General features: G+C 33.0%; 1 protein-coding gene across 1 annotated transcript; it reads right to left on the bottom strand.

Annotated features, from left to right (window-relative positions):
* Positions 1-144: 144 nt before the first annotated feature.
* On the bottom strand, positions 145-23,912 carry LOC142349640 (rab-like protein 2A). The gene is made up of 8 exons (XM_075401350.1): positions 23,085-23,912; positions 18,247-18,276; positions 17,458-17,537; positions 16,985-17,064; positions 13,292-13,403; positions 5,378-5,475; positions 4,323-4,406; positions 145-802 (listed from the first exon to the last, which is right to left on the bottom strand). Exons 1-8 carry the CDS (start codon positions 23,219-23,221, stop codon positions 776-778), a joined length of 648 nt encoding a protein of 215 aa, XP_075257465.1. The 5' UTR covers positions 23,222-23,912; the 3' UTR covers positions 145-775.
* Positions 23,913-24,014: the final 102 nt, after the last annotated feature.

Raw genomic sequence — 24,014 nt, 5'->3', positions numbered from 1 at the left:
GTTGAGTGAAGTTTGGCGCTTGGCAGGTTTGGTATATTATATACAAACTGTCATTATCCAGTATGTTTCTAAAGATTACATTTCACTGTTTTTCTGAAGGCTAATTGCCCAATTTAAGCTAAAGTCAAACTTTAAAAAAATATATTTAGGAGCAAAAATATATTTCATAATAGATTACTGCAATTGAGAATTAAGAATTACAATTTAAACTATAATTAAGCATCGCAAGGGTGTCGGAAAGATATTCGTAACGACTCCAGACCCGCTCACTGATTATAGTTTGTCATTATCGAATTTCAGTTGATTCTTTTTGTTGTCGGAAATTCTGGGTAACCAATTAAAGAACGATAAAAACGGTAGACGTCAAAGAGCATCCTATCAGATTTTTTAATTTTGAAAACTGAAATAGGCGGAAGTTATTCGCAAAGGTTTTTCAATTGTTGTGAACAAACCGTGAAGCAAATTTTGATATAGATTTCGATTTTCTAAGAAGAAAAACTGAAAGATTGATATAATCTGAGGTCCTTTATGTATTAAAGCAAGCATGTCTGCGCATATCTTGTGATATTTTCAACGAGAACTCTCACAAACTTCGCGTTATCGGATAAAAATATCTCAACAAAAATTATCAAGTTATTTTAAACTCCTCTTCAATGGGCGGGATCGGATAGGAAGTGTAATTATAAGTAAATAGACCACAAATAGGTTCTGAAATCCATTTTTGACGAGTTTTTTTCATCGCAAGTCCATTCTGGTCTCGTCCAAAAAGAGTCCTTCAGGCATCACCGTCTTCGTCCATTAACTGAAACAATCAAAATTCAAAACATTGATCTTTGAAAGCAGCAAATTCAAGAATACCGTTCGTGAAAAAGACAATTATTTCTCAAAAATTACCGCTCTTATTCTAAAATTTGGAATTTTTTTTACAAAAGTATAGAGTTTTCAGCAGAGTTTACAGTTTTTATAATTTTCATTGTGTCACAAAAATTTATATAAAGTTATAATTAAAATATTATAAAGTTTTATAGCTAACGCATATGAATCTTAGTTAAAGTTGGTCGGTCAGAATTTTCTTATAAATTTTTTTTAAGCTGATCAAGCTATGTTAGACATGCTTGCTCACTTACCAACAAAAACTGTCCCGTAAATTCACTCGCGAGCCTACTAGTTAATAATCAATTGCCATAAACTTAATTGGTAACCATTTTCTTCAAGGGACAAAAATTCCCGCAACTGGTATAAATGTGCAATGTTAGAAAACGTTTTTTTCTCGTTCAACTAATTTTTAGGGACGTGCTCGCAGTTTCTGTTGCTTCTATTTGCACTTTGGGGAGCTTTGAAATCAAGCCAATGTAAATTGTTGACAATCTTCTTCGTGACAAAGAAATTAGCACTAACAGTTGGATTTAAGATTTTTCATTTCTCGACTATGTGCTGACTTGACTCAAGACTTGCCAGAACTTAAATCCAAGACCGGCCGAGTCTAAAAAAGTGCAACTTTCAGAGCTTTGATGCGGTACTGATCCAAAAATTTAAATTTTACTGAGTTGGTAGCGATTAAAAACTGACGTGTATTACGGGAAAAGTTTTCAATGAATTGTCAGTTTTTAAAGTTTTTTGTATTTGTTCGCTAATGTGCGTTCGCGCATAACGTTACCACATCTTGCTTGAGTCCCAAAACTTGTTATCTATTAAAACATTTAAAACTACCAGCAGTCTAATGGACACAAATAGCAGGCTAATTTAAGCATCCGTAGGAAGTAAATTATCCTATTAAAATATATTCAAAAATGAAAAAAAAAATCAGAAGTTTTACGAACTAAATCGCATTAATTAAAAGTCTACAATTGCCAATCAATTGAATACGAAGTTTTTATGTGCATCAATATTTACCCATGAAGACTTCTATAATGAGATCAAAGCGCAAGAGAATTAAATTAAAAATAATAACAATAGCCGCCAGAACTCAAATTTCACTTCTTTTTATGGACAATTTATGTCACAGAATAATACAGTTAAAATGTACTAGAAAACTTAAAATAAAAACTGAAAACGTTATTTTGATTAAGAACCAGGAACAATGAAAAAACCGATTATAGGTGGCAATTTTTGAAATTGACTTACGAAAACACGACGGTAACAAGGTTATAAAGACTATAGCTGACCACGATTCTCTTCAGAAAGCAGTATCTATACATCATTAAGACACATGAGCCTTCATAATATAATTTGCCGAAAAAAAGCGCGAAAAAGAGCAAAAACAGGAAGTCGAGTAACCTAACCGAAAAAATTGCTCTGAAAACCAAAAAAATCAAAATTCCAATCCCTTGAGTCTTTATATTTCACGATGAGACCGTTAAAGTCAGGTTTCCACTTCAAGACTTTATAATACGCAAATGTTGAAAGTATCAGTGGTATTGAGAAAAAATGACCGAAAAAACTATAAATTTGATCTAAATCACAGTTTAATGTCATATATTCATAAAATAAAAAATTCGATTGTTCTCTGAAATATTCAGAATTCTTTCGAAACCATATCATTTGTATACTCTAGGCTTCCTACTGAAACCACGCAGAGGTCTACAAAAAATATATCGATCGGAAGTAAATTTTAATGAGAAGAAATAATTCCACTTAGACATATAATTCCTCCCCCCCCCCCCCCCGCATTGAGAGTGGGGCCTGAACAGAGACCCCTGGAATTTAAATCTAATAATAATTGATAATCTCTGTTCAGACAAGATAACTGATAAATCTACAAAAAACATACAAGAGAACTGATTCGGGTTGCGGATGTTAAATTCTCTATTGTGATTCGGTGTGCAGAAAAAAATTTTAGACGGAAAATTTTTTCCAGCTGAATTAAATTGGCATCAACTCTCAACTCCCGCTGATATAACAAAACTGATAAATTGTTCACTTTGCTAAATTTTTCTATATCATTTTAGCAATAATGCCGCCTTCAGAAATCTTACTAGCGCATAATTGAAACGATATCCAAAAAATGAAGTGATATCCACATAGTTTAAATGTGAAATGATATCCAAAAAATGAAGTGTTGAGTGTTGAGCTGATCATTAAAAAAACAATTCTACATCCTATTAAAAGCAACCCAAGGCCTTAACAAAACATAATTTCTCTTAACAATCTTTAGTTATTTATGAATTGCAGATTCTAGCCACAACTCAGTGGTTTTCGACATTTTGCAGACGTTTATTGCATTAAACATGCTACTCCTTTTTTTCAATGTTAGAAATCAAAGAATTTGAACTGTATTGGAGCGCGACTTTTTGGAATTGCATGGAAGTGAAGTTTTGGTAGAGCGTCTGTTTTGATCGGTAATTTTGTTCGAGTGTATTTGAAATTTGAAATAAAAGGAGCGGGACAAAGTACTATGATCAAATTGCCGAATTAACCTAAGGAGTAGAGAGAAAAGAGACGGCGAGGCAGAGACGAGAGGCTATGATATTACACGGAACGAGTTTAAAGTCTTGAATTGACAAATCAGTGCTGATCATGTCTTATTTCAAGTCTTAGGACTTTCTAAGAAATGTCAAGACTTGCTGAAGACTTGTCACGTCTAAGTCCAGTCTTGGCCACGATTTGGCAAGCCTTGTTTCAAGTCTTAATTTTTGCGCAGTTACGCCAAGTGGAATTTTGAGAAATTAATTTTAATTGATGCATTTCGAAATTAGCAAAGATTAGTAAAAAGGTTTTCAAGAAAAATTTCCTAATCTGAACAAGTTATTTCTGAATTGAGCATATACCAAGTTAAAATGTCCCATATTTTCACCTCAAAACCTTTTTTCCAATTGGCAGAAAAAATTGGCCATGACTGGTATCATGTGCTCGTGTTGTCGTGTGCTTCTGTTTTTACTTTGGAGATTTTTTAGGCACGCCACTGTAAGTGGAAGCCTTCTTTTGTTACCAAACGAAAGCAAACCAACAATAAAACTTAGCGCAATACTTGACCCAAGACTTGCAAAGACTTAGGACTTGATTTAAGATGTGCCAAGTCTAAAAATTGACATGATCAGAGTTTTGATACAGTACTGAGCCAAGACATGCAATTTCACTGAATCAGTACTGATTAAGACTTGACGTTCAGTCCGGGTACACAAGCGGTGAAAATAAAAGCAACGTGAAAATTCAATAGCTTTGCTGTTTTTTGCACACAAGTAAAATAGTACGAGCTTTTGTTTTGTGTAAACCCATTTTTCTCGTTTTTCAAACAAAAATTGGCTGTTTTCCGACCAAGTAAGAGAAACAATGTAGACATCTCACAATTGAAAAATGAAAAGTGCTTTTTTATGCTGATTTACCTGTAGTTCCTCCATAACGGCATCCATGAAATCTGTTGTTTTCTTTTTGTACTCATGAGCTGCTACGATTGCATCCTTAAATACCTAAACAGAACTCAGTCCGTCAGAAAATTAACTCACCCTTTGGTCATCTTTTCCGTTTGTACCAAACCTCCACTACCCTCCCCCCCCCCCCCCCCACCCCAGCTTTGTGAATGCATATTTGCACCCCCAAAACGCAAGTGCCATTTGTACATAATGAAATACTATGGTAGTGTATATTGGCACGTGCGGTGTAACGGGGGGGGGGGGGGGTTGCATAACTTATGTGGGGTCACAAACCGAAAAAATCCCGAGCTTTAATTGGGAAACACAAAAATTGCACCAACAACCAATAAGTTGAAAAAAAACTTTTAAACTCAAAACCACAAACTACCAGGGAATCAAATACATTCCAATGAAAAATAAAAATTTTGCCCATGAGATGTTAATTAGAAAGCTAAACATGGTTTCAATACTCACATCAAAATTGATACAACAAATTTTTACAAACTGAAAGACAGTACAACAAACAATGAGAATTTTACCAATTGATCTGTCAATCAAAGGTTAATAAAATGACAAATTTTAAAACCCAAGCCCAATTTATCCCAATATTTGATCATATTTTCTGTTTAGTTCAAATCATTGATAGTATTTGCCAAAAAAATTGTGTATCTTTACCGTTCTACCCACCTCTGTCCCCCACAACGTTATTACCACCCCCCATTATGGTGTGTTTTCGATAAATTGAGGGGGAGGGGGTGCTATAGCTATACGTTATATGACTACTAAGCAAGGCGCATAATGGGAGGGAACCAAAAATTCAAAACAAGCAAAAAAAAAACAAAACAAAAAAATAACGACGAAAAAACAAACAACTCTTAAAAGTTGAAGATGACAAAAAAACGACGAAAACGACAACTACCACGTAAGGGCTTTGATCATTTTTGTCTAACGAATTCTTACAAGTGGAAAACGAAATTCCCCAACACGGGTAAGAAGCCAATTATGATAGATAATAAGGACAAAATTACCTTGACAACATTTGTGCCGTCTGAAGCTGAACAGTAATACAACTTCATGTTGTATTTTGAAGCCATGTTGAATTTCATCTGACTTGCTTTCGGATTAGCTGAAAAAAAAACCTATGTTCAGTGACCATCAGTACTGATTTAAAACAATTTCAGAGAAAATTCTAGTTTTAGTACTGATTCAAAAGGATTTCAGATTTAACTGTGAAGTGCTGATTTCTGATCTTCTCTGAAACAGAGCAACATTCAGAGGAAATACTCAGTATTCTTATGAATCAGAAGATAATTCAGAATGAATCAATGAATTAGCTCTGAATCAGACAAATTCAGTGCAAAATGCGACCTGAATTGGACTCTGAATCAGTACTGAATTTGATTTAGAGTTAGGTACGGGAGTTTACGAAAATCAGAATTCATTTTAGATATTTGGTAACATTCATTGTTAGTAATTCTAAGCCCGTAATCTGTTCGAGCAAGTCTGTCTTTTTATGATCATGATCCTCGAAAACAAGATGTGTGATCTTAAATACCATTTTATGCAGTTTGGAGGTTAAAGAAGCTAACGGGGTTTGAAAGATTTAAGAAACCTTGCCAAGACCTTTACAAGACCTAAAGCTGACAAATTTGGTTTCAGAAAACAGATGTAATAAAACAAGGAGGCTCGGTAATGTGCGTTTGCACATTAAGTTCCGACCCCGCTCATCTACATTTTCACTTAATTGTCTACCAAATGAGGAAGAGATAAAAAAATTAACATACCAACATATCTTCCAACAAACTACTAAGTGAAGAAAACAATCTACCCTAGAGGGCCGATGAGACCTGAGTCTAACACAATATGACTACCAGAAAAGGCGGCAATAACAATCAAATAGTTGTAGATATTAATTACTACCAAAACTCGTCCATTTTTTCAAAATCATTATTAACCAAATCAAAATGGCATCCGATAAAAGTTGTACTAAGAAGATTAACTGGTACTTTTTTGGAACAAAACGAGGAACTTTTCCTCAATGCGACTTGGCAACAAGTCGACAAAAAATGAGCTAAAGGGGCGAAGTTTATTAAAACATTGCTTTTTTTTGAAAGAAATAACTTCGAACTGATTAGAAACATTACGCATCAAATGAAATCATTGAGATAGTCTTTTATACCTCCATAGAGAGCGACTGAGGCCTTTCATTATCCAGGATATGTCATACGACTACAAAAAGAACGACGAATACAGGCAAAAAAGGACAATTTGCTCAAAAAAATTTGCAGAAAAACAATTTCCCAGCCAACTAAGATTTAGCTCTTCATTAAAAACATTGAAAATATTTGATTGCGGTTTATTAAAGTGAAAAAATTGAGAATCAAATGACGCCCATCATTGAATTACTTTGAAAAGAAGAAAATCTACATAAGAGGGGCGAATATGCAGAAATCACGAATATTTTATGAAAACTGGTTGTACCAAGCAAAAAGACCATTTGAGGAAAATAAAAGCAGTTTGAAGAGCAGGTTGTATTTCAAAAGATTATTGACGTGACCTGTCATTAGAGAAGCTAAGCTAGAAGTTAACAAGTTAACAGAAATAAGATTAGCAATTATGCTGTCTTTTTTTTTAAAAAACAAATTTTTTCAAAATTCATAGACATTAAAAGCTATCGAAAACAATAGTAGACATTTTGTCTTGCAATTAACTGGAAAACCAATAGTGCTTGTTTTTTACTGATAATAAATCATAGGATTAAAAAATAACATCAAGTACATGCTGAACTAAATATTTCACACACAGATTTATTGTGGAAATCATTAAGTTTATAGAAAAATCATCCAGGAGAACTTAAAATCTTCATTTGCGTCTTGCTTGATCATAATAAAGTCTTTCTGTAAAACGACTATCACAAATTGACAGCAAAATATCCACAAAAACTGAAAAGTATCTAAATTTAACAGAAATCTTCTGAAACAAACTGAGACATCAGTCAAAACTTTTAAACAACAGACAATTTATTGCTTGTTCAACAAAACTTCAAAAAGAACTCTAAATAATGTGAAATTACGAAAATGGTACAACATTGTGAAATACGAACAGAAACGCAAATATGAAAAAAAGGATAAGTTGAAAACTTTACCAAATTCTGTAAGAGAATGGTGTCGCAGCCTTTAAAACCATTTGTAATGAAAACAAAAAAATGTTCAACCCCAAATTTCGCAAAGCGGTTTTCAGTTAGTCTGTTAACTATTGTGACAATTTACCAAAGAAACAAAAACAACAGAAAAAATTGTCAATTATGCTCAAAAATCGTAAAATTTTGTATGAAAACTCGTAGTACCAAACGCAAGAAAGCCTTCCGTTAAAACAATCCGCCACAAAATTAGAATGTACTCTACAGGGAAGAAAGTTTGACCTGTTCTTAAAGAGAATACGCAAAAATTGACCGAAATAATATAAGGAATTGATAAAATAAAAAAATCACTGAAATTTCCTTAAAACAAATAAATTCAATGACATAAGAGACATTAGGTAAAAACATAATTTATGCTAACTATTCATTAATACCTCTTGAGGAAGCCGTTTGGATCTTTGAATGGTTAAACTAAAAAATGAGACAGCGAAAACAACAACAATGGAAGGCAAAACACAAGAATTCAGTTGAAGTTTACTAAAACTCTTCCTCAAAGCCATAAAAACCCTATGGTTCTCTGAAAACAGACTGTATCTACACTTAGCTTCGTGTTAACTTAAATGGGAGTTGTCATTAGTGGTGCCGTGAATGAAAAATTTTGTCAATAATTAAGATTAAAAATAACAAAAGCAAAACTTTTTGAAAGAAAGCAGCACTAAAATAAAAATTGAAAATTTTCTGAATCTAAGAATCCATGATAATATTGATCCTATCCCCGATTTTGCTTCAAATTTCGCTTAGAATTCTTCAAAGATTATAAAAAACAACGATGCATTTTGTATAATTATTGAGTTAAATATGCAAAAAACGGCAAAATTTTAATTCCAGAAGACTTTCATAGGGCGCCTAAATGTAGCTAGCGCATTTTTGGAGGTTTGGGAGTCTGTGTTAAGGTTTCTAGGTCACTATTTCTGGCAACCTTTAACAAAGTGGACCAAAAAGCATATTTTGTGCCAATTTTTGATGAAAATGCTTCATAAAAACAATTCAGCAACGCTCTTCCATCTCTAACGGTCACAATAAAAGCCTACCGTTAAATTTTTTTATTTTATATATTAAATTATATTGCCGAAATTGTGCCAAATTTTAGCAAAAAGTATTGAAAATGTGAACAAAACAGTTGAATGTTCACATAACTTTCACAATACACATAACTTTCACAATGTTCACAATACTCCATAGTAAAAAACGAAAATCAAAAAAATCGTTTTAATTCCATAGGATGTACAGGCTTTTTAATGATACCACTCACAATTTTGTACAATGAATATATCGATCAGCCAAAATTGACTGAACAAAAATAAACCCAGTTGAGTATATAGTTCCTCCCTCCACACTAAAGTAGGGGTCGGAACAATAATCTACTTAAAAATCCTAAATTGTTACGTTATTGTTCAACCATTTTTCGAAATGGATTAAAATATATGCGAGGAACTATTTTTTATGTATCAAAAACATTTCATGGGAATTCAGGCAATTTAGAGATCTCAAAAAAAGCAAAAATTTGAAAAAAAAACTGAGAAAACGAATTCATTTCTAAATCCCAAGTTGTTCTTGCGAATAACTCTTCTTATTTTGAAAGATAAATATGGAAATCTTTTTTTCTCTTGTATTATTTTTTTGTCAAATTGGATCGTTCAAACTAACCTCCTCAAGAAGAGAGAAAAACAAAAGAATTTGAAAATTAGAGAGTTTATGGATCACCAGGATTAGAAGACTAAAATAAATGTTTACATTTTTTTGTGAAATTTACAGGATTTTTTTATTTTTGTGTTCTATGAATTTGCTCTTCGAATTGATCTTTACCAGTTATTAGGCATTTTTGCAAACTTATAAACAAAGTTGCTTTGTGATTGTGAAACTCCTCATATGAAGAAAGAAATAGTTTTGTAAGATAAAAACATTTTTTTTTCAATGCAGTTGATTTAAAAATAGTTAAAATTTCCTTTTTCTATCAACATCCCTCAGATCTTTTCTCTTTTCTGTTCGGGCCTCCTGTACGTTATGCACCCTCAGCCACGGAACACGTGGCATTACATAGTATGTCATCATGTAAAAATATGGCACGTCGGTCTAAAGGATCCAAATAAAAGTGTTTTTGCCCACCCACTTAGCGGGGGGAGGACAAAAGGGAAAAGATTCAAATATTTTTATTCGAGATGTTGAAAAGGCCATAATCTAACTTTAACAGATAACCAAGATTCCTCAACGGCATTTATTGAGATTTAGAGTTTTTACGAAAATATGTCAACGTTCATTAACTTGTAGACATAATTAGATGCAGAATGCAAAACTGTCGGACATTTTGTTAAAGAAAATAAGAAATTGCTCAATATTTGCTACAAATTGAGATTTTTTAATTTTCAAAAACAAAATAGTGTTCCTAAGTTTAAGAAATCTTTTAAAAAATTATTTCAAATTTACTGTCAATTTAACAATTTCGGATGTAATTGCCTGATGAAGTCCCTGGCTAAGTTCTTGGAAAAACAATCGAAACCTATTTGAATTTTGACGATCTTTGTATAAGGATCAGATGCCATAAAGAGAGTCCTAAAAACATAATTTTGTTGGCCAGGTTCGTGTTAGTGTGTGTTAGTGTTCTTGTATGTGTGAACATAAGTGTGCGGTCGCATTACATGAGAGTGCATGAGAGAAAAGGGAAACAGAGAATAGCTGTGATGGAGTTAGCTCCTTTATATAATTGCCACAAATAAAAACAGCACACTGAAACTGTCGGAAACCGCGGAAAAACGTAAGCAGCTTCAAATGGCAGAAAGATCGCCGCTTCAAATATGACTATTACTACAACTGAGTACTTTCAATTCTCGTTGACAACACGTCTGTGGGATTTTAAAAATGTACTTGTCCTATTAAGCTTGAGAAAAAACAAACATGAAAAAATCTTCTAAAACCTTCAAAAAATTCATTTCGAGTTTCATTGTCAATTTTGCAATTAATGACACCGTTACCTAAGGATATCTACATTTATTTTTCAAAAACAAACAACGTATCAGTATTTAGACGACCCGTGGGGGACCTTGAAATGAGATTAGATGCTGAAAAAAAATATTTGCATTTTTTTCTTTGGTGTCTTGGTTTGTAGTTATATGTATGTTTGACAATGTTCGCGTATGCATGTGTGCAATGTGTGTGGCGTGTGCAAGAGAGCGGGAGTGAGAGAAAGACAGTGAGAGGTAGTCTGAAAGTTGTTTTTTTTCACATTTGATACAAACAGAGGTAGAGTTGAATTTACAAATAAAAATGACCCAAATATAGCGCATGTTTTTTTAGAATAAAAACCACAAAGCCAAAATGAGAAATGAATTCGCTTGAGTATTGACCAATTGTCAAAAAGAAGTTTTTAATGAAGTTTCTTTTGTGTAAAGGTTTTTTACAAAAAGTGCGGTTTTTTCCGGTTTGTATAGTTGTTACTTGTCTGTGTGTTTTAAGTTGTACTGCACTTGTTTTTTTACAGTATGGATAAGAGTTTTTGTTTTGGCTGCCTAAAAAGACGGCATCCTTTTTGGTTCAAACAGTTTAACTATTTTTCTCTAATATAAGGTGTTTTTGGATACTTTCGCTGCATAGAAGTTGCTGTCGGATACTCCCAACGGTTTCTGTGACAGAATAGCGAAATTGTTTTTTGAAACCTTGAGAGATATGTTGGAATGTTCTGTGCTACGCGCAGACTTTTACGCGCCGTCTTGTTCCACTTCCATTTTAGTCATATCAAGTTGCTATCATTAAACACTGAAAGGAGCTCTAACTAATAAAGGGACATCAAAATGGAAAATGCGTAACAACAGTTCCTGGATAACAACAGTTCCTGGGTGGCAACAGTTGAAAAAACAAATGAACACAATGTTTATTTAAAGAACATTTTTTTGAAAATCATTTAGATGCCTTGACTAAAATTGAAGCCACCAACCTCAAAAAAATAGTTTTTACTAAAAAAAAATGGTCGTCATCAAAGACAATCAAGCAAATAGTCAAAAATATGCAAAACCGCAGAATCAAAAATTGTCCAATCTTTTTTCAAAATATTTGTTATTAAGGTAAGGGAAAATCAGACTTTCATAAAATAATTTGAGCAATTGAAACGGCTTTTGGCATTTTTGAAAGGAACAAATAAAATTGACATGTTAACTTTGAATAGCAGTTTTGAAGGAAAAACAGTGAAAAGCGGGTAACAGTGAAAGAGGCAGTCAAAACTTCAAAAAAGAACAATTCTCACTCTTATGTACTTACCTTTGAGTAGTTGTTGTTGTGTTCCATTAGAACGTACTAAATGTTGGCAGTTTGTCGACCAAAAAAAAATATTTTGAATGTACAAATAATTGAAAACGACTGAAAAATAAATCCACTTTACATGGAATAAAAAACTATGCGATCAATAATATTAGACGAATTGCTTGAAAATTCGCCAATAATTTCTTACTGTGTTTTTGTCTCAATATTTGAAGCAGATTTGAACAAAAAAACAATTTTAAGAAAGTTGGCCTTTATTTCATATTTCAGGGTTGCGAAAGAAAATAAGGAAAGCACAAACAATGATGTCTGGTGGCTGTTTAAACAATTGTGCCCATGGAGATATATTAATTGCTCAGTTTTAAAAAAAAACGAAAAAACGTCTTCGTAAATGCCGTAGATGTTCCTAAGATTTCAAGAACAATTAATCAACTATAGACAGATGTCAACAGAGGTTTTGTCTGTAAAATGGGTACTAAAATTTAAAATTATAAAAATGGCAAAAAAATTGTAGCAATTTTTTCCCGACGTGTATATTGAGTGTAGCTCGAGACAGCAATGAAAAAGATAAGATATTAGTTTGCCTGGCATATAATAACTAAGCGGTGAAAATTCATCTGATCATAAAAAATCATAATTTTAGACTAAATAGGCGAAATTCATGCCAAATTGTAGCTAAAACTTTTTTCCAAGAAAAAAACGAAATATCTGAATTATCTTTTTTCAGTGAAATTCTAGACGTCGAAATTTTATACCTAATGAGCTAGTCTGTGAAACCACCAAAACAGCAAAAAGGGCCTAAGGAAAAAAGTGGGGCTAGCATAAAGATTTCCCATTTTCTTCAAAATTTAGTGCCAAAATTTTCACTAAGCTTCCTGCCCAAATAATCTAAAAAAATTTTGCAAACTGCACTTGGTTATTTGAAGTAATAAATTGTTTACATTATCGCTGTTGTTTTTTTTGACAGTTGTTGTGTGCATAAAGGGTGCTTTGACAACGGTAATTTAGCCTGAAAGCTGTAAAATGAAATAGCAATCTGTGTTGACCAGGGCTGACCACGATAAAAGCTGATTGACTTTGAAATACTGAAGGAGGCTATTTAAATTTATCAATCATAAAGGGCTCATCATATATTTCTTAGGGAAACTTACCAACCAGAGAATGGTCTCAAAAAATTTGAGGCTGGTTAAATAACAGTCCAAAAGGCATTTTGAAGTCCACTGTTGCTATGAAATTGAACCCCCGGATCATGATCTCAGATTAACCCAGTACTGAATCAGGAACGTTCAATTCTGGATTTTTACTATGGCCATATTCTGATCATGTCACTTTTAACACTGTCAAGAGAAAAAATCAGAGAAAAAAATTGGGTTTCTGAACTCTCTCTGGCCAGTTAAAAAACTAATTCTGGAAACCTTATGCTCATTCAAAAAATTCATCAAGAAAAAACGCCGCACATCACTTCTGAATGAAACTTTTTCAACAGTATACAGACCGTCAATTTTGTTGGCGACTAGTAGCACCGGAATGTCTGGTCTGTGCTGGCAGAGTTCTTCGTGCCACATCGTTAGGTTCTTGTATGTTACTTTGCGCAGCACATCGAACACCTGTTGCAACAGTTATTAATAAAAAATGATTAATAAAGTAATAAACTCTACATTACCATAGTGATGAGTGGGCTGGAATTTTACAAGATTCTTGCAAAATGATCCAAAATTTGCAAGAATCTTGCAAGAAATGAATTTCGCTCAGAAATATAAAAGGCTGCGTTTATATCTCTGGGAAGTGGTTTACAGACCAGTTTTTGACTTTAAGATGCACCCTAAGTTGTAAGATCACGTGCCTCCGCAGAAACTCCAACTCAAAACACCCAGGGAAAAATTTTGAGAAAATTCCTAACACAATATTTAGAACTTCTGTCTTAATACCACTTTCATTTCTGAAACTATTTCTGAAATCAATAAGTAATTTGACAAGTGTGAGTTTCCAAAAACCGATGGTTTCTATTAATCAACATTGATTTATAGCACAAAAATTTTAACTAAAACAAAATTATTAGCACCTGTTAGAAAAAATTAGACTTGTAAGAAAGATGCATTTAATTGTGGTCGTTAATCTGAAGAATTCTCCGCAAAAAAATCGTTGAATTTAGCGTTGCTTCAATTTTTGACCAGAAAGTACTATACAATCTCACTGAACAAAAAAATTTTCAACAATTAATTACAAAACCTAAATACGACAGAAAATTGTTAACAGTTTTCAACGGTATCTTTTACTTGTTAGATTTGCTGTATAGAAATTCTCTGATTGCATAATAGGATCTTTTCTGTTTTTGCCCCCCCACGTCTATTTGCACCCCCCACTTACGCATGTTATAGCATATTGTTTGGATTTTATACAATTACATACAATTACGCACAAACGGCATTTACAATTTAATTATGCAGCGAAGTTTTGAAATTAAGACGTATACAGTAATTGAACTTTGCTTATAATGTAAGCAGACAAAGAATAATGCGTCATTTTACTGTTTTTGCGCTTATATTCCATAGGATTGGCTTTAGGACACTAATTTTTTTTTGATAACCGGAAACAAAATCCATCCAATCTTGTGCTGGTGCCGGCACGTTATTGTGCCTAAATTGAAGGATCTCTAAGGACAAAAAAGTACATATTTGGGGGGTGCAAACAGCCTGGTTATATAGGACTGGGGGGGCAAAAACAGAAAAGATCCGCATAATAAGATGAGAAAAAATTGTCGTTTTGAAACTCGAAGGCAACAAAACTTGCTTAACCGCACGAAAGCAAAAAATTAAAAGCTGAGATTTGAAATCAACAAAATCTAAAGCAACAGAATTAAAGATGAGCCCTATATACTTTTCGTCAAAAAATGATGATTTAATTGAAAAAATGCTTCGAAACAGTAAAAAGTGTAGTTTTCTGCAAAGTGTACAGATCTGTCACAGATTTGTTGTATATATTTAAAGATTTTAACAAATTTCATCACAAAAGTGACATTTATAAAAATGTGACATATATCAAACATCATTAATCCAAAATTCTTTTAAAAACAAGAAACTAAAATAAAGCAAAACTAATTGTGATTGAATGATTTCTTCATTTAAATTTGTCGCGTTCTCAAAAAAATTTTCACTTATTTCTTTTTTAACTCCACAAAAATACGGTTTTGGACCATTTGGCCACAGAGAATTTGAATAAGATCTTGATTTAAAAAAAACAATAATCATCAAGAAATTTTCAAAATAAATCAAATTCCGTTTAACTAGATATCTACTTAAAAAAATTCTTTAATGTTTTGATTGTGTTTATTGAAGAATTATGAATAGCCTATTAGCGAAACATAGGTTTAAATAATAGATTGGAGAGGCACGTTTTAAGCGCAATTGATGTTGATGGATGCAAAATTGAATGCAATCAACGTCTGACAAACTTTGATAAAATCTCAAATTTTAATATTTTATTTTCACCGGTCATACTTTATTGGAGTAATAAGAAATACAAACAGATGTACGAAAAAGGAAATGATGTCTTAAAAGTGCTGTGTCCTTGTTATCAAACCTTTTTTGTTAAAGCAGATCTTATAAATTATTGCAGCAACAATAGTCTCAACTATTGGAAAAGTTGTCGATTTGGCGAAAATTCAATATATAGGTGTCTGATGAGCTTAAAACTCGCCAAATTTCCTTAAGCTTTATTGAAAACAATCCTCAGATGAGTTACTCCTTAAAAAAGCGAGCGTTTCACTGACCTTTGACATAGCTAGGTGGAGCCAAGGAGAGGGGTGAGAACCCTGTGGTTCCAAAAGATCCCTCTCTGTCAAACAATTTTTCACCCTCAAACTTTCTGCACAGCAGCTCAATCAAAAATAAGATAAAAACTACCGAAAAATATCATAAAAATCAATCCTGCAAACATTATTTGAGAGAAATTGCATAGAAGTACAGAAAACAATCTCAAAAAAATCTTTGTTAACGATGAATACAAAAAATTTCGAAAAACCCGTACATTCAAATTGTTCAAATTGACATTTTCGGCCATCACTTCACTTAATTTTTTCAATGTTCAAGAAGTTTATCAGCCAAAATAGATTGAAGAACATGTTGCGTTTGCCTGTATAGTTGTGATACCAAACCAAAGTAGAGTGACAACAAGAAATACTCAATTTGCTACATTTATTACGTAATTATGTGGCCAATGTCCAAAAATCGAGAATGTATAATGACTTCGCCACAAATTTTACGACCTCTGTTTTATTATTAGAGTTGTAAGCGTGTGTGTTGAAACTAGTTGCACTAATCCAATGTTGTTCAAATTTGCTACATTTTGCAATATATATTTGAGGTTTCACGATGCATTTTTTCGGGGCTGGCGTGAAAGTTTGGGACAATATTTGTAACCATTTTTGCCGACGTAACTCACCAGGTTTTACAATAACTCATTTCCACGTCACCCTTTCCAGATGATTATGTCCAGATTCGTGTGCTCGATGATTTTTTTGACTAAACATTACGTTGCCAATGTCCGAAAAATCGAGTATATATATTTAATTTTATCACGTTTTATCAAGACCCACGCTTTAAGATTAGAGCTGTTAGAGCGTGAGGAAACTAGATATACTAAGCAAATTCAGTTCAGATTCGCTTCAAATACCTCTTTCTACGGATACCACATCTAATTACCCAAATGGAAGAAAATCTAATTGTCGATTAATTTCAGAAATGTCGCTCTTGATACTGATAGTGGATTTACAAAACCATTAGCGGTTTTGAAAATACTTGTAGCATTGATCACAAGAACAATTAAGCCTTTCAAGTGGGATTAAAAATTTTAAAAATAAAATTTGGGCTAATCACGTGCTCAAAGTGATAGAATTGATTTAAACTTATCCCTGAATACCAATTACCAATTGTAAGCTTTTTAAATAAGATATAAGTAACTTGTTTCCCTAATTTGTGTAACTATAATTCATCGTTGAAAATGGTATATGAAATCTGGAACATGTGACCAAATTTTTTTATTCGGTTCCGCAAGGCGCTAAATGTATTGAAGATTACTTTTTGGGACATTAGCCACGTAATGGATGAAAAATGCATTAGTGATTATTAGTAAAAAAAAACTCGGTGACAAATAGCGAATGAAATATCGTGACATTCTATATTGTACTCACCATTATACAAGCATGTGCTTGGAAGTAGTAAGAAGGGTGCATACTGTTGAATATTTCCTGCCCGGCAGTATCCCAAAAATCTAAAGAAAAAGAAACAAAGATAAATAAAATCTAAACAAACAAAAATAAATGAACAATGCAAAACATGTCAATTTAAAAAGCAAGGAAATTGACGTTTTTATGATTTGTTTAATTGCAGATTACATTCATGTTGATTCGCCGCTACTTTTTTTCTGTCAATATATTCTTTTATCTTGTCCGACAGCTTTTGGTTGATTGACAAATTTCAATTGAAGGTAAACTAGCAAAAACATAATAATCGCCCTTCCCGGCTCCCCCACACGGCTTTTGTTCAAACGTTGTCATTTTAAACGCATTTTCTTCTGCAAAAACAAAATTTTCAAAATATCAGACAACACTTCATGAAAACTTCAATGAAGCTTTAATTTAAAATTTCCAACTTTTATACTCACGTATTAAGCGTTCTTGTCCATCTAAGTCTACCTTGTGTCTGTATAGCGTAAGGGCGTATGTTGAATACCTGTACTCTTTACTGAAACAAAAAAAATGTTAGGAAAAAACCTTTTGATTGTGAACTTTTCTTTATAATTACCATTCCACAAAATTGAAAACATTTCTATAAGAATCAGAATTTTAAGCTATTAGTTCGTTCAAATAATTATTGTGCGAGACATCAGAATAAAATAATCGTTTTTGCTGTTGAGAGTCGAGGAGTCGCCAACATTCAACGGTAATGTTGTCGAAATCTATTGAATGTAGTGAATATATTGTAAATGTGATGAATGCTATAAATGACGGCATATAAAATCTTTTCCATTTGTGCCCCCCCCCCTCCCGCCTTGTCCCAGTAATTAATGCGCTCGCCAGTTACAGAGCACCACTTGCTGTTACAAAGTAACATATTATGTAAAAATTGTTGTACGTGCATCTTGGCTGCATGTGCAAACAATATGCACCCACTAAGCTGGGGACAGAAACTTTAACTATCTGGCAGATTTTTTTAAAAAATTCACTGGACAAAGTTGCGAGATCTCCCGTAAGTGTTTGCTGCACAGGTCTTTTGCTATTTTTGACGGATTTTTGACCGAAGCCTTTTAGCGCGTAAATAATTTAAAACCACTATCCTAATTATTATGACCCCGTGTCGAAATTACCCCCCCCCCCCCTGATTACCCCCAGGGACAGAATGTAAAAGAAGAGAGAATTGGTGTGAACTGAAATGAAATCAAATCATTACTCACTAGTCGTTTAGGTGGAACCGATCGAAGAGTCTGAAACAAAACTTATTGAGTTATTTATTTGCACTTGTGGTACCAAAGGAAAAATTGTATAGAAAATAGTAAGATCTTTTCCGTTTGTGCCAGTGCCCCTCCCCAGCTTAGTGGGCGCATAATATTATTTGCACCCCCCCCCCCCCCCCAAACGCACATGCCATAATGAGTTACTATGTAATGACACGTGCTCTGTAATTGGGGGGCGCATAAGGTACTTGCGGGGGGGGGGGGGTACAAACGGAAAAGATTCAAATAGTAAATGGAAAATAGTCCCTAGCAAGCAAAACAGTCCCAAACATGTAAGAATGCTCCATACTGAAATGCATAAAGTCCGATTCTTGTTCTGCATTGTGTCGTAGGGGCTGTTTTATTTCCTTGGTTAGTTTTTTTTGTCGCAGATAGTTCTTTGATTTGTCTTGTCTATGAATGTTTTGCCTGGACACGGTGTGAAATTTTTCCCCAGCCTTAATTTTTCCTACTGTCACTTTCCTCACCAATTGTTTTTTTAAGTCGATTTATTGTACAAAACTCAAAACGTACAGTCAAAAACACATTGATAGCAAAAATAAATTTTAGACGCCTCAAAAACATTGGTTTTTAAAATTTTTAAAAATAGAAATTGTAATAGAATTTTTAAAACTAGTAATTGATTGAGCCATTGAATTGAGGAACAGAAACTAAGGAAGGGTTGCAAGATGCTGCCTGTTTTTTTCCATTTCACAAAGTTCCCTAAGCAGTCGAACAGAGATCATTTTTAATTTTCTACCTGACATTTTATGTTGTGAACAAAGCAACACTTTGTCTCTATTTTTTACGATTGCGAAAAAAATTGATAATCAACTAAGGAATCGTTGTAGATTGGATTGAGGCAAGTCTCAGTGACACAAATTTCATCCGGCTTATAAAACACGCTATTAAGGCATACATCAAGTTCGTCTAGGTTTATAATGAGTATGATCAAACATTTAGATGAAAAAATGGAGTTTGCTTGCGTCAAAAATCCTTTTATATGTCATTATTCTTTTTAAAAAAGGTATTTGTTAACATTTATTTTTTCTGTTACAGTCTCTTTCTGTTTTTTTTTTGTTTTTTTTGTGGGAAAACTATTAAATGTTTTGAATCCTGATATGAACGCATGTTTTATTTGTTGCTTGGAGGAATCCCAGAAAACAAATCAAAATAACTTCCTTCTTCACTGTTGCTACCAGTCTAATTGGTTGCGTAGGTCACAACCGAGGCAGAGTTTTGAGGATGTAACAGTCAGAATCTAAAGACAGTTTTGAAATGCTGTAGTTGATATTGAGGTTGTCCATAGTCCAAATAAAAATAATGTATGCAGTGAGGGTTGGAAAAATATCAAATAAAGTCTGAACAAAGGTTGTGCTCAAACTATTACGCAGAGAAGATCTCGCCGAAATCATTTAATCAGATATTGGCTTGTGTACATAAAATGATCTTAAAAATCAACAAAAAAATAATTGTTTTTTTTTGCTTTAGCTTGTCAAAATGGCTTTTGTTCACGTAGGAACTGATTTCATTCTTTATGAACATTGTATCCCTTGAACATTGTGATATTTTCATTTTCCTCTAAGTTTTCAATGAATATGCACACTATGCAGTTTGGTGTCTATTGCGTCTTTTTGTTCTTATTTTGAGCCGTTTCAGATGAAATATATTATAGTTTTGTTTTTGTTGTTTATCCTGTTTGTGTTCTTCTGTATCTTTTTTGTTTTTTGGAAACACTTCATTTGTCTGCAAAAGAAATCTAAAACATTTTTTGCAGCAGAATCGGCAATAATGTGGCACACTTGAATACTGTCCATTGCAATTTCAGTATCTGAAAAATTTGTAAGAAAACAAATTTTTGTCAGAACAATTATTGATTGATTAGACTCAATTCGCCGGTAACGACGGAGAAAGACCCAACCAAACAATTTTCCTGTTTGAGAACCGAACCCGCTGCCACCAGTTACAGAGCACGTGCGGTTAAAAAATAATTCTTATTGTTAAGAGACAGCAAGTGCGTCGGGGGGTGCAGATCTCATAAAAAACAAACAAACATACAAAATGAACATTTTAAACATACCAAAACATAACTGCAAGACTGCGAAAAACTAGCCGCCAAAGCTTTGTAGATCTGTTGTCTCAAAAGGATAGTGAAATGAGGCAAAAGAGAAATTTCTTATTTTCATTAAGTGCTGAGATCTTGTATTTTGATTAAGAATCTCTGTAAATTATTGTTGCGTCTATTAATTTCTCTTAAATGGCTCCCAAAAAAGTGCACATACTGACTTGGTTTTATCTCTTTGCATCAAACTAAAGAAAGTCATTTTGAGAGTTAGGAAATCATTTTTGAGTGAGGTAAGTTACGTGTAATCAAAAAATAACCTGGCAAATGAACAAGAGACCCCACTAAAAACTCCACTAAAGGAGTGAAATATATAGTCACAGACACGACAACTCGATATAAGTTGCAAGAACGAATCAACGAAAAGCAGGCCCAAAGTGACTGTGACCATATGGCTATACCAAAAATCAAGACGAGTAATTAAAAAACCTAACAGGACAAATTCCGACACAATAAAAAATATCAGATAAAATAACAAGCGAGAAAGCTAATTTTCGTGCAAAGATCATTTTTTCTCTACTTTAAAATAAGAGCGAAACAATTTTACAATTCAAATCTACTTGCTTTTTCTAATTTTTTTCTATTTTTCTTTTTTAGCCCGACCAAAATTTGACTTCACATTTCTTGACTGCACAACTCGAATATGATTTCACAATTCATACAAAATGTGTGAACAGATCCTAAAAAATAACATAGCTTGAAGAATTTTGGAAGCGACGTGAAGAATAGAATTGATCAAACTTATTCACATAATGAAGACCGCACTAAATAATACAAATCATTTTGAAACAAAAAACGGAAATGAACATGGAAAAGTATCTCTAAAAGCTGATAAAGAGTCTAATTCGTTTTAAAATTAAATTGCTACTCCAAAAGAATTATTGGCAAAATACCATGCGACAGACTTAGTTATCAATCCATAACCAACACTATCAATTGACAAAAAATCAACAAAAAAATGTCATGCAGAGAAAACGAAAGTTAGGGAAAGGGAATGAAGGACAAATCAAAAAGTATATAAATTTCAAAATAAAAATCAAATCAATTCAATCATTAGGCAGCCAAAACAAGTAAATCAAATACGAACTGAAAATATCCAAAAAATACATGCAAATTTCAATGTTTTTTTTAATGCAAAAAATAAGTCTTTGAGCAAAAAAATTTATTCTGTAAAACTTGTCTAAGATTAGAAGAAAAGAAAAGCTGCAAGAAAAATTGATTAACATATTTCAAAACTTCTCCATTTTCGAAGTCTCTTCAAAGTTTCTCAATTTTTGAAATCCCTCTTAAATAGTTTTACAAAACAATAGCCGAAAAGTTGCTAAAATTCTACTAAGAGCGAAATGGATGTAAAAACTGAAAAATTGCATGAAACTCATATTAATCCCAAAAATCTTCAAACTTCCATAAATACAAGCCTGAAGTTAATACAATATCATAATCAAACCTAAGGAGCAAAAAATGCAAAAAAACTTCTGGATCTTTTCCGTTTAAGCCCCTCCCTACAGTACGTTATGTGCCCTCCCGTTATAGAGCACGTATCATTACACAGTAAATCAGTATGTAAAATTATGACACATGCGTCGGGGGTTGCAAATATTATGCGCCCACTAAGCTGCGAGGGGCACAAATGGAAAAGATCCAAACTTCTATTGAAAACCAAACGTGAACAAAAAAATTCCCTCATTAAAAAAACTTTTTTCACACCTCAGTTTCTTGCTCTCTCAATAACAGAATTATAAACGAAAGACCACTCCCTTACTCTGTTCCAAAATTCACATCAATAAAATTGACTAAAATTTTAGCTGGAAGAACTGCTTTTCCAAGAAAGTAAACTTTCCTTGCAGAATCCATCAATGTTGATAGACAAGAGAAAAACATCAATCTTAAGTCATACAAAAGAAACTTTTGTCAAAATAAATTTTTGAAATGAAAAATTAGGAAAACTCAATTTATTTTTCATTGAGTGTAGGTACAGTTAGAATAAAAAACCGTTATTTAGAGCAATGAGAGCTAGTAATCCAATCACAAAAAGTCAGCCATGTTCGAATGAGCTCGCAAACATCTCAATTTTTGTAGAAATAGAGAACAAATGAAAAATTGTAAATCTTATTCAGTTTTCTGTCAAATTTCATGGAAAGCGAAAACTTTGTAGCAAAGAAGACTTGAATCCTTTGTAATAAACAGTGGCATGAGGTTTCAATTGAGTTACCGATAATTTCAATAAAACGATGCAATGGACCACCAAAACTAGCAAAAAATATACTAGAAGTCAGCAAAAAAATTTTAAAGGCTTCAAATTAGCGCTAAATTTCAGTTATTTACATAAAACGTTCAGAAAAGTATCAAAACAAGCTAAATATTAATACTTTTATCCTCAATAACCTGTTAGACAACATAAGAAACCAAAAAAGCTTCAGAAGAAAGCACGTGAACAAAATGATTCGCTGGCTCAGCAAAATTTTTTCACACAAATACTATGCGCCCACTAAGCTGGGGGGGGGGGGGCACAAACGGAAAGTGGGCTTATATTTTTTACGACCCCCCGGCGCACGTGCTATTTTTTCTACATAGTAACGTGCTATATAACAACATATAATTTGTAACTGGGGGCGTAAAAAACACTGAGGGGGGGGGGGGGGGAACAGAATAGAACCTATTTTTCTATGAGACTTACTTTGATTTTCCAACTGCACTGTCTCCTAATATTATTATTTTGAGGTAAGGATGTTCCGCATTAGCAGCATCGAAGGCATCTGTAGCGTCACTCGCCATAACTCCTCCGCTTCCGCCTCCCTCTTTCTCTTCCACCATGTTTTGAACTTTTCTTCCACTTCTATCGACGGAGTATAATCCGCTTAATCCTCCTTGTGGTTTGCGGTAAACTTGAAAATTTTTTCACCACTCGGCAAAACTTCAAACTGTTTGTTTCTTCGATTTATCGAATATTAAAAGGCCAGAAATTTTTTTTCAACTTTTCCAATATATAATTTCTGTTCACAATAATTTTTGTACAAAGCAACAAACGATATAATTTTAGCAACGGGTTTTTCAGAGCTACGGGTTAAAGAGCACGAAAATATAATAGATTTTCTTGGAAAAGTATTTCGAAATAGTGACTATTTACCGCTATTTTTATTTAGGTAAAATGCACGGTTGCATTATAAAATACACAGTTTAAGATATCAATTTAGTATCTACAAATGTTAAATATGGTTTTTATAATGAGCAAATATATCACGTGCGTTTTTAAAACACAACAAAACGCGGTTATTGTTCATTCAAATATCCAAAGCAAGATATATATGCATACAATCATATATAAGACAGGTAGATAGAATTAATGTAAAATGAATTTTAGTTCCAGCTGATTAAAATAAACTATGGAAAAAGTATCCTTATTCCATGGAAAATCTCAATGTTTTTAAATATTAATTTTTACTTTAAACTGAAACAAAATGATTTTCTTTTCAAGTAATTTTTTGAAATCAACAACAATGATCATGTACAAAAGGTGGAGAAAAAACGTTGAAAAGATATGTTTTCAGTTTAGTCAGTGTTTTATTTGGAAAGTATTATAGTAGAAAAAAGTTATGTAATAATAAAT

This window comes from Convolutriloba macropyga, chromosome 11, assembly GCF_964194025.1.
Source record: "Convolutriloba macropyga chromosome 11, txConMacr16.3, whole genome shotgun sequence".
NCBI lineage: Eukaryota > Metazoa > Xenacoelomorpha > Acoela > Convolutidae > Convolutriloba > Convolutriloba macropyga.
The sequence above is the reverse complement of the archived record's forward strand: the minus strand, read 5'-3'. Positions and strand labels throughout refer to the sequence as shown.